This window comes from Rhinopithecus bieti, unplaced genomic scaffold (genome assembly GCF_001698545.2).
Source record: "Rhinopithecus bieti isolate Rb0 unplaced genomic scaffold, ASM169854v2 scaffold_3041, whole genome shotgun sequence".
Taxonomy (NCBI): Eukaryota; Metazoa; Chordata; class Mammalia; order Primates; family Cercopithecidae; genus Rhinopithecus; species Rhinopithecus bieti.
The window spans coordinates 2,203,926-2,220,797 of NW_016804262.1; the positions used below are offsets into that span (position 1 = coordinate 2,203,926).

General features: G+C 48.6%; 1 protein-coding gene across 4 annotated transcripts in view; it reads left to right on the plus strand.

The window, feature by feature from the left end:
* The window catches only part of TDRD10 (tudor domain containing 10), a 49,300-nt gene that overhangs the window by 31,342 nt on the left and 1,086 nt on the right, over positions 1–16,872 (plus strand). For all 4 annotated transcript variants that reach the window (XM_017867473.1, XM_017867471.1, XM_017867474.1 and 1 more), the window contains 5 exons: positions 11,658–11,700; positions 12,693–12,783; positions 13,902–14,049; positions 14,310–14,455; positions 14,730–14,884. In XM_017867473.1, the coding sequence (XP_017722962.1) occupies positions 11,658–11,700; positions 12,693–12,783; positions 13,902–14,049; positions 14,310–14,455; positions 14,730–14,884 (583 nt within the window). The remainder of the gene's footprint in view (positions 1–11,657; positions 11,701–12,692; positions 12,784–13,901; positions 14,050–14,309; positions 14,456–14,729; positions 14,885–16,872) is intronic.

The following is a 16,872-nucleotide window of genomic DNA, read 5'->3' on the forward strand; positions in this document are numbered from 1 at the left end:
AACTCTGCCTCCCGAGGTTCAAGCAATCTCCTGTCTCAGCCTCCCAAGTAGCTGATTATACCGGCACCCACCACCACACAGCTATTTATATACTAATAATATATTTTTTTTTTTTTTTTGGGAGCGGAGTCTCGCTGTGTCGCCCAGAGTAGAGTGCGCAGTGGCCGGATCTCGGCCTCACTGCAAGCTCCGCTCGGGTTCACACCATTCTCCTGCCTCAGCCTCCCGAATAACTGGGACTATAGGCAGCCGCCACCTCGCCCGGCTAGTTTTTTGTGTTTTTTAGTAGAGACGGGGTTTCACCGTGTTAGCCAGGATGGTCTCGATCTCCTGACCTCGTGATCCACCCATCTTGGCCTGCCAAAGTGCTGGGATTAGAGGCGTGAGCCACCGCGCCCGGCCATTTTTATATTTTTAGTAGAGACGGGGTTTCACTACATTGGCCAGGCTGGTCTTGAACTCCTGACCTTAGGTGATCTGCCTATCCTGGCCTCCCAAAGTGCTGGGATTACAGGTGTGAGCTACCGCGCCAGACTTCTTTCTTACTTGCTAACGTCCCAAAGTTCTACCTTTTATCATTTCTTTCCTGTTGTGAGAACTTCCTTTGGCTGTTCTCCTAGGGTAGGTCTGCTAGTAACAAATTCTTACTTTTCCTTTATCTGAGAATGTGTTAATTTCCCCTTCATTCCTAAAGAATATTTTCTTTTTCTTTTTTTTTTTTCTGAGATAGAGTCTTCGCTGTTGTTGCCCAGGCTGGCTGGGGTGCAATGACACGATCTTGGCTCACTGCAACTTCTGCCTCCCGGGTTCAAGTGATTCTCCTGCCTCAGCCTCCCGAGGAGCTGGAAATACAGGCACCTGACAACCATGCCCAGCTAATTTTTGCATTTTTAGTAGAGACAGGGTTTCACCATGTTGGCCAGGCTGGTCTTGAACTCCTGACCTGCGGTGATCTGCCCGCCTTGGTCTCCCAGAATGCTGGGATTAGAGGCATGAAGTGTCTGGCCTAAAAACATTTTCATTAGATAAATAGTTTTTTATTTCAAACTGGAAACATAATTGTGCCACTTTCTTCTGGCTTCCATGGTTTCTTTCTTTCTTTTTTTTTTTTTTTTTAAGGATTTTTTTCATTAAAATTTTTTTTTCTTTTGAAACAGAGGTGGGGTTTCACCATGTTGCTCAGGCTGGTCTTGAACCTCTAGACTTAAGTGATTCATCTGCCTCAACCTCCCACAGTGCTGAGATTACCCAGCTGAGCCTCCATGGTTTCTGATGAAAAATCTGTTGTCATTCAAATTGTTTTCTCTGCATTCAAGATTTTGCTTGGTTTTAGTTTTCAGAAGTTTAATTATGATATGTCTTGGGGTGCATTTCTTCGTGCTTTTGCTGTTTTGGGTTCACTTGCCTTTTTGAATCTAGGTTTTCTCGGTCTACCGTCTTTCTGTTGTTCAGATTGCGTAATTTTTATTGCTGTGCCTTTCAGTCACCAGTTCTTTCTTCTGGTCCTCCATTCTGTTGTAGAGTTTACTTGGTTATTGTATTTCTCAGTTTAAATTTTTTTTTTTTTTTTTTTTTTTTGAGACGAGTCTCACTCTGTCACCCAGGCTGGAGTGCATTGGCACGATCTTGGCTCACTACAACCTCGGCCTCTTAGGTTCAAACGGTTCTCCTGCCTCTGTCTCCCAAGTAGCTGGGACTACAGGGGCCCGCCACCACACCCAGCTAATTTTTTTGTATTTTTAGTAGAGATGGGGTTTCATCATGTTGGCCAGGCTGGTCTTGAACTCCTGACCTCAAGTGATTCTCCCGCCTCAGCCTTCCAAAGTGCTAGGATTACAGGTGTGAGCCACCACTTCTGGCCTAAAATTTCCATTTTTAAATACTGTTTTTTGCTGAGACTTGGTTTCTTTGCCGAGAGTTTCTATTTTTTTTTTCATTTGTTTTAAAGGTGCTTGTCATTGCTCCTTGAAGTATTTTGTCATGGCTGCTTTAAAATGTCTGTCAGGTAGTGCCAGCACCAGTGTCGTCTCGGCATTGGCAGGTGTTAATTGTCTTTTTTCATTCCACATGAGATTTTCCTGGTTCTTGGTATGATGAGTGAGTTTCACTGGAAACTTGGACATTTTCTTGTTATGTTGCTGGACTAGATTTTGTTTTTTAGTTTTAGCTGGCTTCCTCTTCCTTGCGTTTTAGCTGGCTTCCTCTGATGCTGCTCCCACAGGGGAACACGGTACTGCCACAGAGGAACACACTACTGCCTCGCTGCTGCCAGGTGAGAATGAAAGTCAGGCTCCCTACTCAGCCTCTAAGGCGGCAGGGAGCCCCTTGTTACTGCTAGTTCTGGTTTGTGGTCTCCACTGACATCTTGGCTTGGATGGTTTCATTACCCCTGGGTAAAGTCTTGACTCTCCACTACGCCTCTTCTGACACCACCCCAATAGGGAGAGATTGGGGGCTTTCTGTCTGTGAGGTGGGTATGGAAGTCCAGGTTCCCAAGTAGTTTATATTGACACCCAGGCAGGGTGGCCGTAGGGAGAGATCGGTTTCGTTATTGGGTGGGGGATGAAATCCCTGGCTGCCTGCTTGGCCCTTTGTGATCAGGGTAGGGGTATTGGGCGACTCATCCCAGCCTCATGAGGGCAGAAGTCTGAGCCCTGCATGCTGTCTTTGCTGGCATGCGTGGAGGTAGGCTCGCCTTTTTGGTGGCGTTTAGCTGGAGTAGAGGAGTTATTATCTACAAGCGTTCTGTCTTCCTAGCCTGTCTCTTTTCTGGTGCTTTGGCTAGAAAGAGCAGGCTTTTGTTGGGGCTTTTTTTTTTTTTTTCTGTGCCTATTGGTGTTTCTGGGTTGCTGGCCTCTTCAGTTCTAAGTTTGGAATATATAGAGCAAAAGGAAAACCCAGAGAAGTCATCACCACGTTGTACCCTGAGTTCCAAGGTCTCTGGCCAGCCTGTTCCCTTCTCTCCACCTCTCAGAGTCTTCTTATGTTTGTTTTATATGTAATGTCCCGGGCTCTTAGTTGTGTTTAACAGAACTAAGATGAAGTATGTATATTTCATCTTCTCAGAGTGGAGGTTCTAAGAACGATTTTTATTTATTTATATTTTTAGAGCAGGGTCTTGCTCTATTGCCCAGACTTCAGTGCAGTGGCGTGGTCTGAACTTACTGCAACCTTGAACTGCTGGGCTCAAGCAATACTGCCTCAGCCTCATGGGTAGCTGGGACTACAGGTGTGTACCACCATGCCCAGCTAATTTGGCCTCAAGCAATCCTCCTGCTTTAGCCTCCCAAAGTGCTGGGATTGCAGGGGAGCCACTGGGCCCAGCCATATATATGTATATTTTTTTCATTTTCTATTTGTAGAGATCCCACTCTACAAATTTCTTTTTGTAGAGGGTCCCACTATGTTGCCCAGGCTGATCTTGAACTCCTGGGCTCAAGCAATCCTCTCCCCTGCACTCCCCAAACTGCTGGGATTATATCGGTGTGAGACCCCCAGCCGTATTTTTAAATGGGAAAAAAAATGAAGAACATTTCATGACACATGAAAATTGTATGAAATTCAGTTTGTGTCCGTGAAGCGTTCCTGGCATGCAGCCTCAGCCATTTGTTTACAGATTGCCTGTGACTGCTTTCTCACTGCAGCAGCAGAGTGGACTCATGACAGACAGTAAGGCCCCCAAAATCTAAAATATTTACTATTTGGCCCTTTGCAGAAAAAGTTTGCCAGTTCCTGGGCTAAGATCTAGGTTATTTTTTAAAAAACAAAAATAAAAAAACAGGATGAAAATGCCTGGAAATCAGTGCGAGAAAGAAACAACCTAATAGAAATATGGGCAAGAGCTAGGAATAGGCATTTTGTAGATGAAGATGCATAAAAGCCAGCAGGACCACATCCGCAGGCTGCAGCTTTCCCGTTGCTTACCACAAGGTGGCAGTTTCTGACAACACCCAGGCACCTGGTGGTTTTCCATCACCTGCGCCAATCAAGTCAGCCACCTTTGATGCTCCTGGTTTCTGTGGTTTTGCCCATCCTGGTAGAACTATCTGCCAAAGGAGCAGGGAGTGGGGAAGCCCCAGATGCCCACTGTTTTCATACGAAGGTCAGTCGTCATTGTTACTGTTTTCTTTTTATTTTATTTTATTTTATTTTATTTTATTTTATTTTATTTTTTTTGAGACGGAGTCTCGCTCTATTGCCCAGGCTGGAGTGCAGTGGCTGGATCTCAGCTCACTGCAAGCTCCGCCTCCTGGGTTTACGCCATTCTCCTGCCTCAGCCTCCAGAGTAACTGGGACTACAGGCGCCGGCCACATCGCCCGGCTAGTTTTTTTGTATTTTTTTTAGTAGAGATGGAGTTTCACTGTGTTAGCCAGGATGGTCTCAATCTCCTGGACTCGTAATCCACCCGTCTTGGCCTCCCAAAGTGCTGGGATTACAGGCTTGAGCCATCGCGCCCGGCTACTGTTTTCTTTTTAATAGATGTGTTCAATTTCAAGTATGCTTCAGTCAATTTCCAGAGTCCTAAAGTGGTTGTTTTTGACAGTTTGTCAAGATTTCTTATTGCTTTTTTGGGAGAGGATTTGTTGATTGAAATATTTTGTAGTAAAATTGTTTTAAAGAAAAGAACAGGTAAAATTAGAAGATCAGCTTACGTAGCACAACACACACATCTAGGCAGAGTTCAGGTCAGCATGGGGGAGAGATTATCAAATGATGTAAGATAATTTCCCATGGGGGAAGGATGTGAGTTTTCAGATACAAAGCAGCCAATGAGCGCCCAGGATAATGAGAAAATAAAAACCTACAAGAAGGCACTTTACAGAAGTATTTTAGAATACTAGGGATAAGCCTTAGGAAGAGAATCCACATTGAAGGACATGGAATCAGGTAGTGTGATTGAATTCTTCAGGAAAATAATACCCAAGTCCAAACAAGTCAGTCAAGAATAAGGGTATTACTTTGGGAGGCCAAGATGGGCGGAGCACTTGAAGTCAGGAATTTGAGAACAGCCTGGCTAACATGGTGAAACCCCATCTCTGTTAAAAATACAAAAATTAGCCAGGTGTGATGGTGTACACCTGTAATTCCAGCTACTTGGGAGGCTGAGGCAGGAGAATCGTTTGAACGCAGGAGGCAGAGGTTGCAGTGAGCCAAGATCATGCTGCTGCACTCCAGCCTGGGCATCAGAGCAAGACTCCATCTCAAAAAAATATATATATATATATGTGTGTGTGTGTGTGTGTGTGTGTGTGTGTGTGTGTGTGTGTGTATGTGTGTATGGGTAGGCCATCTGCAGTGGTGTGCACCTGTAATCCCAGTGCTTTGGGATTTGGGATTTGGGAAGCTGAGGCAGGAGGACTGCTTCAGGCTAGGAGTTTGAGAACATCCTGGGCAACCCTGTCTTCAAAAAATGTGCCAGGTGTGGTGGCACACACATGTAGTCCCAACTACTGGTGAGGCCGAAATGGGAGGATCACTTGAGCTGAAGGAGTCTGAGGTTGCAGTGAGCTATGATTGTGCCAGCACTCCAGCCTGGGTAACAAAGTAAGACACTGTCACTTTTTTTAAAAGGTAGAAAAAGATTTGCTCAGAAAGGTAGGGTCTCAAAAAATGTGTGCCCCACATACGTGTTCTCAGAAAGTGATGAAGGAGTGTGTTCCAACAAAAATGAATCAGTAAAGCCAAAACAAGACAGGGTCTGGTATCCAACCCAGATCCAAGGGGAGAGAGATGAGAGGCTTCCCAGATTGGCCACAGGCAGTCCAGAACAGAGCAGGACAGGGTGAGACTCTAGGGGTGACATTGACAGGAAGAAAAAGGGAAAAGGGTCACTGAAAATTACAGGAAAACTTAGCCAAAGATTCAAGGAAATCCAAGTAAATGGACTGGGGAAAAAGCAGCAGTTAATTCCTAAGAAAAGGTTGCAGGCTGGGTGTGGTGGCTCACACCTGTAATCCCAGCACTTTGGGAGTCTGAGTTGGGTGGATCACGAGGTCAGGTGTTCGAGACCAGCCTGGTCAACATGGGTGAAACCCCGTCTCTGCTAAAAATACAAAAACTAACTGGGTGTGGTAGCATGTGCCTGTAATCCTAGCTACTCAGGAGGCTGAGGCGGGAGAATCGCTTGAACCTGGGAGACAGAGGTTGCGGTGAGCTGAGATTGTGCCATTGCACTCCAGCCTGGACAATACGAGCGAAACTCCATCTTAAAAAAAAAAAAAAGAGTTGCTTAAGAATAAAAAATAACACAGGACTTGATTCAATAGTGATCAGGATTTGCAGTCACATAATAATGAGAACACTGGAGGGTTTGAGCAGGGGGTGACATAGCCAGATAGAACCCATTCACATGTTTTAGAAAATCAACTTTGTTGAAGTATTCAGTATACTTACTGAAGTATAATTTACTTAAAGTGAACCCATTTAAGTGTACCGCTTGATGAATTTTGACCAGTGCGTGCAGGATGTAACCACTGTCACAATCAAGATAGAGAACATTTCAGTCGCCCAAAAGATTCCCCCTTCAGGGCCCCCAGAAGCCCTCAGCTGTTGTCCATCCTTTCGATGAGATGGAGCTTTTCCAGCGTGTCCTGTAAATGGCATCAGGGTGTGCGTGCTTCTTTGTGTCTGGCTTCTGTCATTCAGCGGAATGTTATTGAGATGCATCCATGTGGTTGCACCATCAGCAGTTCTTTTTTTATTGCTAAGTGATACTCTGTTGTGTCATGTGCCACCATTTACTTGTCCTTGCACCTAGATTTAACTTTTAAAGGGACCTTCTAGAACCCACTGGAGGAGGCCAGAATGGAGGCAGGAAGATCTGCTTCTGGCGGTCCAGGGAAGAGATGAAAATATATTGTCACACCAGCCCTGGGGCCACCCCCCAAACATGCCAAGTGCATCCCCACCTTAGGGCCTCTGGACCTACCATTGTTAGTCCAGAAGGCTCTTCTCCCAGGTGTCTATAGGGTTTGCCGGCTCCCTTCATTGTAGGCTCCACTGAGCAGTCACCACCTCAGGAGGACTTTCCTTGAGACAGCACCCACCCCTGGCACCGTTCATCCCCTGTCCCTGAGTTGTGTCTCTTCATCCCTCTTACTGCCAGCCAAAGACATTATTCCTCTTTGTATATTTATTTAGTGTCTGCTGCCCCCAGGAGAACGTGAGCTTTGTGGTGGCGTTTTATATTTGTGGGTGACTAAATGGGGGCTCCCTGAGGAGCCCATGCAAAGGTCTTTGTCTTTCATCTTTGTCATTTTGTGTCTGGCACATAGCAATGCAAGTGATTAAAGAATGAAAGGGAAGCAATTGAGGTTAAAGCTGCAAATGTGAAATTTCCACCAGGATGGGCTCCTCAGGTATTCCCAGGTGCAGTTCCCCAGGTTGGTGGAGGTCAGGGCAGGGGTAGACAGCACTTAAAGAGAGTTGGCCCAGGGTTGTGGCAGTGAGCAGACTTGGAGGCTGCAGGTTGGGAAGCTGCCTGTGTTCTGGGTGTCATGAGGCTGTACCCTGCTGAGTGTATGCAAGAACTTCTGCCTGGTGTGTGGAGGGGACTGAATGGATGGTCCCACCTCCAAGCCTTCTGCCCACCAACTTTTGTGTTCATGTTTCTCCTCTCCCACTGCACGGACTCCCCAGCATCACTCTGGAGCAGGCGCACCTCTTAGAACACTTGACCAGCTGGTAGAAATGTCCCAGAACAAAGTAAAGGGATAATTAACAGCTGTTGATTGATCTGGGCATGAGGGTGACCGTGCTTGTAGCAACAATGGAACTTAATTAAAATTAGCTTATCTTGCAGCTATTGAGGTGCTGCCTTGATCTCTGTGGCTTCCATGTGGCCACTTTTGTATTACAGATACATCTGGAAATTGGAGGTCTGTGTTTAGGTGACATGCCTGCTGTGGCTGTTGGATGATAATTATGTAGATTTTCCTCTGGAACTTAATTTTACAAACTGTCAAAACGGGCTTGTTATATTTATCACTTAAATCATTAGGGAATAATAATTAGACCAAAAATGATGTAAAATGCTTCTGTATTAGTAATCATTTTTAGCTTGAAACTACTGGTGATAATTGGTTTGTGAGATTGGTATTTAGAACTGCCTTAGGAAAGGCCGGGCGTGGTGGCTCACGCCTGTAATCCCAGCACTTTGGGAGGCCAAGGAGGGTGGATCACAAGGTCAGGAGATCAAGACTATCCTGGGTAACACGGTGAAACCCCATCTCTACTAAAAATACAGAAAATTAGCCAGGCATGGTGGTGGGCACTTGTAGTCTCAGCTACTCGGGAGGCTGAGGCAGGAGAATGGTATGAACCTGGGAGGCAGAGCTTGCAGTGAGCCGAGATCACACCACTGCACTCCAGTCTGGGTGACAGAGCGAGATTCTGAATAAAAAGACACCTTATGTGCTTGCCTAGAGGGGGCCAATTTTTAGCACCGTGGCTTGGCTTTGTTATAGGTAAAGAAGAGAGGCAGAATGTGGTTGGTTTAGCAAGGAAAGGTTCAATTTGGGTCTCACTGATAGCAGTAGTTAACTTTCACTGAGGACTCACTGTCTAATTGTTTTACTGTATGAACTCATTTAATTACAGCAGTAGGTGCTGTTAACTATCCCATTCTGCAGATGTGAACACCAAGTAACTCACCCAGACTTAAGCAGCCAATCTCCCAGCCAGGATTGGGGTCCAGACAGCTAATTCCTGAATCTGCACTTGTAACTGCTGTGTTGTGCTGCTTCTGTTTCTTAGTACCTACTGCATGTCATTGTCCTGAGCCCAACTAAATCCTCATATCAAGGCAGGTGGGATTCCTGGTGTGGAAAAGGAAACCAAGATTTAGAGAGTGAAGAATTTGCCCTAGGTCATTTCTTTCTTTCTTGTCTCTCTTTTCTTTTTTCTTTTTTTTAGACAGTCTCACTTTGTCACCCAGGCTGGAGTGCAATGGCACAATCTCGGCTCACTGCAATCTCCACCTCCCAGGTTCAAGCAAGTCTCCTGCCTCAGCCTCCTGAGTAGCTGGGATTACAGGCACCTGCCACCATGGCAGGCTAATTGTTTGTATTTTTAGTGGAGATTGGGTTTTGCCATGTTGGCCAGGCTGATCTCAAACTCCTGGCCTCATGTGATCTGCCCACCTAGGCCTCCCAAAGTGCTGGGATTAGAGGTGTGAGCCACAGCACCTAGCCGCCAAGTCATTTCTTATTTGATTCTTTCATTCAGCACATATTTACTGAGAGCTTAATTTAATATGCACCAGGCATATCCTAGGCCCTGGTGTTACCTCCATGATCAAAGTAATTGTTGGAAGACACTTGTCATTCTTGTTCTTGCGATGCTTACATTCCAGTGGTAAAAGTGACAATAAAAAAGAAAATACCAGATAATGAGTAGCAGCTGGAGAACTAAAATATGATGATGTGATGAAGAGTGAGAGGTCACTTCTTTAGATGGTTCTTAGGGAGGCCCCTTTTGTGGGGTAGTGACATCTCTACTGAGATCTGAATGCCAGCTCAGAGCCAGCCACTTGGAAGACCAGACTAAGAGCATTCCAGGCAGAGGGAGGCCTGCAAGTGGCCCAAGGTATGAGCCTGGTGGGTGAAGGGGAGTGGAGTAGGCAGAGAGGTCACTGGGAAGGGGCGTCCATTGGTAAGCCTTGAGAGCCAAGGTCAAGACTTTGGGTTTTATTTGTAAACACGATGGAGAAATGTTGGAAGATTTTAACCAGTGATGTCATGTGATCTGCTTTTTGTTTGAAAAAGATCACAGTCCTCAGGTGATTGGATTGTGGGAGCAGGTGCTACAGCAGAGCTCCCTGTTTGCTGTCGTTGTCATTCTGGTAAGAGATGGCGAGTACTGGGGTGGTGGGTATGGACAAGGAGAAAAATGTTCATGGGCTCGGGTGTGTTTTGGAGGAGGAGGTAGCTTGGCTTGCTGATGAATTTGATGTAGGGAGCTTGGGAGAGAGAACTTGGGTGAACTGCTTTGTAGTTAGTGATGCGGTAGGCTGAGCACAGTGGCTCATGCCTGGAATCCCAGCACTCTGGAAGGCTGAGGCAGGTGGATTGCTTGAGCCCAGGAGTTCAAGAGCAGTTTGGGCAACATGGTGAAACCCCATCTCTGCAACAACAACAACAACAGAAGATGCAGTTCACTCAAATGGAGAAAGCTAGCCTGGGGAGGGTCTGCTTTATTTGTTTGTGATTGCAGCTCCTTGGGTGAGTCTGATGCAGACATACTAAGCCTGTGTACCTCTTCACTCTCCTGTCAAGTGGACATCACATGTGAGTGGAATTCCAGAGAATGATGAGGTCTGGGGCTGCAGCTTTGAGAGTGCACGGTACATTCTTGATACCTAAAACCGTTGCACTGGAGATGGCCTTGGAGAGAAGGTGGATGGGGAGAGGACAAGTCCTGAGATGTGCCAGTGTTGAGCAGTTGAACTAAGAAGGCCAGCCAGGGAAAGAGAAGGAGAACCAGATACATGTGACACCAAGAGATGCGTTTCTGGAAAGAGGGAGCAGAGAGAATACTGCAGGTGGATTCAGAACAGGGAAGTGACGGTTGCAATTGGCAGCGTGACAGTTCATGCTGACCCTGTGCAGGGCCATTTTGGGGAAGCCTGAGAGGAGACTTGTGAGTGTGGAGGTAAACAGCACAGAGACCGTGAAACTGTGGAGTTGCAGTGAGAGGAGCACAGAAGCAGGAATTGGGGGAGCTGTGAGGTCAGTCAGGGTCTTTCCAAATGGGTGTCAGATCCTGCTTGTTTGCTGTGGAAAAGGCCCACGCAGGAGGGAGACAGTGCTGGAGGAGCAGCGGGGTGGGTCTGCAGGGTGAGGGCTTGAGCCAGAGTAGGAGGGAGCAGGTCCATGCAGCCAAGTGTGCAGGGGAGGGATGGCGGGAAGGGCAGGAGCCGGAGAGGGGCTGGTGGTCGGGGTGGGGAGAAGAGGACATCCTGTCTCATTGCTTCCCGTTTGCTCTCTGATGAAGAGGCAAGTTAATGGGCAGGGGTTGTGGGCATTTTGAAGAAAGGAGAGGATATGAGGTCCTTTGGAGAGAAGGAAAGTTGAGGCGTGTGGTGGGTGGTGGTAGTGGGATGGAAGCACCTGGATGCAGGGCAGTGGGAAGGGGGACAGATACTTGGGTTCCCCCAGGGTTGGGGTTTTCGGGTGAGAACAGTGGTGAGAGGGAGACCAGCGTGGGTTGGGGGCTGCAGGGCTGTGGAGAGTGGCAGGGCACCTAGGCCTTTCTGTCCCCACCGAGCCCTGCATCAGTGTGACTGCTTCCTCTTGTCTTCCTCCCTGCAGGTAGTGCCAGCAGGGCACCAGGCTAAGCGTCCCGGTGGTGCCTTCTGCCCCTGTCTAGGGAAGGCTGTTGGGCAGCTCATTCTGTGACTGTACCTCCGGATGAGCGCTCCCTAGCAGCAGCCCTGCTCCCTGCCTTCCCTGCTCCTGATCATCTTTTCTTTGGGTTGGCTCAGGATGCCATGAGAATGGAGAAAGTGGGTGGATGTCTCAAAAGTCAGCTCTAAAGTTGGAGTCAAAACAGGGGCTGCCGATGCTCTGTCTCCCAGTCTACCTGGAGTGATTCAACATAGAAATCAATAAAACAAATGCCACCATGGCTGAGTGAGACCTTTCATTTTTCTCCCCAGGTGTTGGAGAAGGCTTCTGGTGAAGGATTTGGCAAAACCGCTGGTGAGATTCTGCGCTGCCATCTGTTTCCAGGATGTGGCTTTGCAGCTCCTAATGGACCTCTTCCAGCCTCACTTGGGGTGGCTCCCCCTTCTGCAGCCTCCCTTCCAGCTCCATCCCCTGATGACCCTTAGTGTAGAAATATCCCTTTTCCCTTTGTTCCTCTAGGATGCTTGCTTGCTTGTATTTTTTCTTTGAGACAAGGTCTGGCTCTGTCCCCCAGGTTTTTTTTTTTTTTTTTTGAGACCGAGTCTCGCTGTCGCCCGGGCTGGAGTGCAGTGGCCGGGATCTCAGCTCACTGCAAGCTCCGCCTCCCGGGTTTACGCCATTCTCCTGCCTCAGCCTCCCGAGTAGCTGGGACTACAGGCGCCAGCCACCTCGCCCGGCTAGCTTTTGTATTTTTTAGTAGAGACGGGGTTTCACCGTGTTAGCCAGGATGGTCTCGATCTCCTGACCTCGTGATCTGCCCGTCTCAGCCTCCCAAAGTGCTGGGATTACAGGCTTGAGCCACCACGCCCGGCCTGTCACCCAGGTTGTAGTGCAGTGGCGTGGTCATAGCTCACTGCAGCCTCGATCTCCTGGGCTCAAGCCATCCTCCCTTCTCAGCTTCCACAGTAGCTAGGACTACAGGTGTGCATCACCATGCCTGGCTAATTGTTAAAATTTTTTGTGAGATGGAGTCTTGCTATGTTGCCTAGGCTGGTCTTAAACTCCTTGCCTTAAGTGATCCTTCCACCTCAGCCTCCCAAAGTGCTGGGATTACAGGTGTGAGCCACCATACCCAGCCCTAGGATGCTTTCTTAATTAAAGAATATCATCTGACCGACCCTTCCCACCCAGATGAGAATCTAGAGACTGAGAGTTGGGAGGGTGCAGCTTCTTGGCCCATTTTATGCTTCCTTTGAGGGCAGGGCGAAGGCCTCTTACAGGTTAGGGGAGCTCATTCCTCTCTGGGTAGCTCTGGTGCGTCCGGGACTTAGTCTTCTGCTTTCTAGCTATTATACAGCTCGCTCCTAAAGCTCCTGTTGACCTGTGTGAGACAGAGAAACTGAGGGCAGCCTTCTTTGCAGTCCCCTTGGAAATGAGGTGAGCAAGGTATAGAAAGACTACCAGGGCAAATGGCGATTACAGACATCTCTGTCCCACAGAGAGTGGGGACAGGGATAGTACTGGGGTGGGGGATAGTTTTCGGGAACTCGTGTGTCAGATCCAAGCTGTAAGGCTGTGACCCACACTGACTTATAAAATCACCTTCCCAGCTGGGCCCGGTGGCTCATGCCTGTAATCCCAGCACTTTGGGAGGCCAAAGTGGGTGGATCACTTGAGGTCAGGAGTTCAAGACCAGCCTGGCCAACATGGCGAAACTCCATCTCTACTAAAAATACAAAAATTAGCCGGGCGTGGTGGTGGGCATTTGTAGTCCCAGCTGCTCGGGAGGCTGAGGCAGAAGAATTGCTTGAACCCAGGAGGCAAAGGTTGCAGTGAGCTGAGATTGTGCCACTGCAGTTCAGCCTGAGCAACAGAGTGAGACTCTATCTCAAAATAAATAAATAAATAAAATCAGCTTCCACTTACGTACAACAAAGGCCTGTGACTGTCCCCTGCCCTGGATGCCAAGAGATCATCATGCCGACCATGTCCCTTGCTTTGCTTTAACAGTGGATACTGTTCTTAATGTCAGGAGTGCCAGAATTATCAGTTTGACTTGAAATGCTGTAGGGCCTGTGGCTTTTTGTCACTTGTCACGTGTGGTTTAGGCAGGTGGTTGAGTGAGTGGAGCAGCAGGGTGACATTTGGAATGTGCGTAAATGCAGGGGAGGAGCAGCTTTGGGATGGAAGGCATATCCTGCATGGTGGACAGTCCACACCTGCATCATTTAGAGACTCATAAATCACTTAGGAGACCCAAAATCTACCCATTGAGGACTTTTGTCTACCTCTCTCTCTCGGAGTTTCTCAGTGTGTTTTTGTTTCCCTCTGCTGCTTCCTTTTCCTGAACTCTTCAACCCCTGCGCCCCCAGACTGGCCCTTCCTTTCCTCTGCCGTGGACTGGGATTACTTGGGAACTGGCTTTGGCTCCCACCCTGGAGAGGGTGGGCGCAGCCTTCCTGCTTAGGGGCCTCATCCCCCAGGCAGTTCAGCCTCCTGCAGGACAGGCGTTGGTCCAGTCGTTCCTTTCCTTGCTCTCCTTGCTCTTCCTGCAGAGGGTCCTTCCTGGTGCTGCTCCTGAGGGAATGCTTCCGAGACCTGAGCTGGCTGGCGCTCATCCACAGTGTCCGTGGGGAGGCAGGGCTGCTGGTGACCAGTATCATCCCGAAGACCCCGTTTTTCTGGGCCATGCACATCACTGAGGTATGGACTGGTTGTTGGCCCCCTCAGGCTCCTGTGCCTTCCTGCGTGGCCTCCCTAGGGTGGGCACGGTGACAGGGCTGGTCAGTGGTGGAGATGCAGGGTAACTACAGTCTGATCCCCAGGTTCAGTCTCGTTCTCTCCCACCTCGTACCTGATTCCTTTGGGAAAGATTCGCAGTGCTAATGTAACAGGTGACATCTACAGAGGCAGATTTGTAATGCAGTGCAGGCAGTGGGGCCATTGCATTTTGCATCCCACAGGCTCTGCACCAGAACATGCAGGCGCTGTTTAGTACCCTGGCTCAGGCGGAGGAGCAGCAGCCCTACCTGGAGGACTCCGCCGTTAAGCGTGGGACTCGCTGTCTGGCAGAGTACCACCTGGGGGATTATGGACACGCCTGGAACAGGTGTGTGCCTGGGCAGGGGTAGAGCCTATGGGAGAGGTGTGCAGGGAAAATGCTCCCTTCTTGCATTCTCTTCCTTTGGGCTCTGTTTTTTTTTCCTGTGGCTTCTCTCAAAATCATCTTTATCATTATTTCCTCACTCAAGGATTGAGGAGAAACAGAGCAAACTCGCTCTTCCTCCCTCCCACCTCCACTTTCACATCCGCTTTGTTGAAGACTGCTGTGCATGGCACTAGGCAGAATGATTTTCCTCTGTCTTTCTCCTTTCCTCTGCCAGGTGTTGGGTGCTGGACAGGGTGGACACCTGGGCTGTGGTCATGTTCATTGATTTTGGACAGTTGGCCACCATCCCTGTGCAGTCTCTGCGCAGCCTGGACAGCGACGACTTCTGGACCATCCCACCCCTGACTCAGCCATTCATGCTGGAGAAAGGTGAGACATCTTCTACCTTCCTACTGAGGGTTTCAGGGACAGGAGAAGCCATGGTTGCTTCTGGGACCCGAGCAGGAAACAGCATAGTGGGCAGCCAGGGTGCTTCAGTCTCTCTTTCCACCCAACCCCCGTTTTCAGCATCTGACCCCAGCAAAGCTGCCTCTCAAGTGTTGGTTTTCATGCCTGGGGTCTGGAGCCCAAGATCCCAAGAGGGACCTCAGATGCTGCCCAAAGGCTGAGTTCTCTGGAAGGGAAGAGAAGAGGGCAGATTTCCCACCCCTGCCTCCACCAGAGCTGTTCAGCTTTCATCTGTTTTACATACTTTGCATGTTGCTTCAGATTTCACTGGAAAAGGATTCTGCCGTAGAAGAAAATTAGCACTTGAATACCAGTGCTAGAGGCCAGAGCACAGCACTTAGCACCGTACTCTCCTAATGTGGTTCATTTAGCCTCAGACACTTGTGGGTTTCTCCATAGGTGGAAATGAAGAGGCCCCTTCTCAAGATCGAAGTTAGGTGAAATGTAAAAGGATGAAAGAATGCTTTAGGGGGCAGTCAGGAGAAGTGGAGATGAAGAAGCATACATATACATACACAGGAAGTAAGATGGAAAAGTTTTATTTTAAAAAAATGTTTTTTTTCCAGAGGCAGGGTCTCACTCTGTTGCCCATGCTGGAGTGCAGTGGCATAATCACAACTCATTGCAGCCTCAAACTCCTGGGCTCAAGCGATCCTCCCACCTTGGCCTCTCAAAGTGCTGAGATTATAGCCATGAGCTGCTGTGCTTAGCTGAGATGGAAACATTTTACAGACAAACTAAGTTTTTTTTTTTTTTATTTTTTATTTTTTATTTTTTTTTTTGAGATGGAGTCTCGATCTGTCGCCCAGGCTGGAGTGCAGTGGCACGATCTTGGCTTACTGCAAACTCCGTCTCCCAGGTTCACACAATTCTCCTGCCTCAGCCTCCTGAGTAGCTGGGATTACAGGCGCCCATCACCACACCCGGCTAATTTTTTTTGTAATTTTTAGTAGAGATGGGGTTTCACTATGTTGGCCAGACTGGTCTCGCACTTGTGACCTCGTGATGCGTCCGCCTTGGCCTCCCAAAGTTCTGGGATTACAGGTGTGAGCCGCTTGGCCCTCAGACGAACTAAGTCTTGAGATGGAGGCTCGGTCTGTCGCCCAGGCTGGAGTGCAGTGGTGTGATCTCGGCTCACTGCAATCTTCGCCTCCCAGGATCAAGTGATCCTCCTGCCTCGGCCTCCTGAATAGCTGGGATTACAGGCATGCACCACCACGCCTGGCCAATTTTTCTGTTTTTAATAATGACGGAGTTTCACGGTGTTGGTCATGCTGGTCTCGAACTCCTGACCTCGTGATCTGTCTGCCTCGGCCTCCCAAAGTCCTGGGATTAGAGGTGCGAGCCACCACTCCCGGCCAAAATATATATATATTTTTAAAGATGGAAAGGCATCTCCCAATTGTGCAGGGCCAAGGCTTCCTGGGAGGCTGGTGGGGCTTGTGCCCAGTGGGCAGGGAGCACCACCCAGAGGTTGTCTTGGGTCATTGCATGAAGAGGGTCCCTGCTGCCCAGCCTGGGAACAGTCAGGCATCAGGGAAGAGGAGCTTCCTGTCTCAAAGTGCAGATCCCAGCCTGTCAGAAGGGCCAGAATCCCCAACCCAGAGATAAGTCAGACAAGTGTCAGTTTTCTTCCCTTTATGGATGAGGAAAATACGGCTCAGAAAAGTGAAATGAACTTGTACTTAATAGCAAGAAAATGGCATAGCTGGGGATGAAACCTAGGTCTGACTCTTAGTGATTCAGTTTCATGCATACAAAGAGTCCCAGAGTTTGGGGGCTGTGGTGGGATGGTGGGAGTTGCGTGAGGGACAACATCCTGGGGAAAGGTGGGTTCTTGATGAGCTGCCTGCCTGGTTCCAGCATGTAAGAGTGCCTGCTTCTCATGGTGAAAACCTCTCCACTTTTAA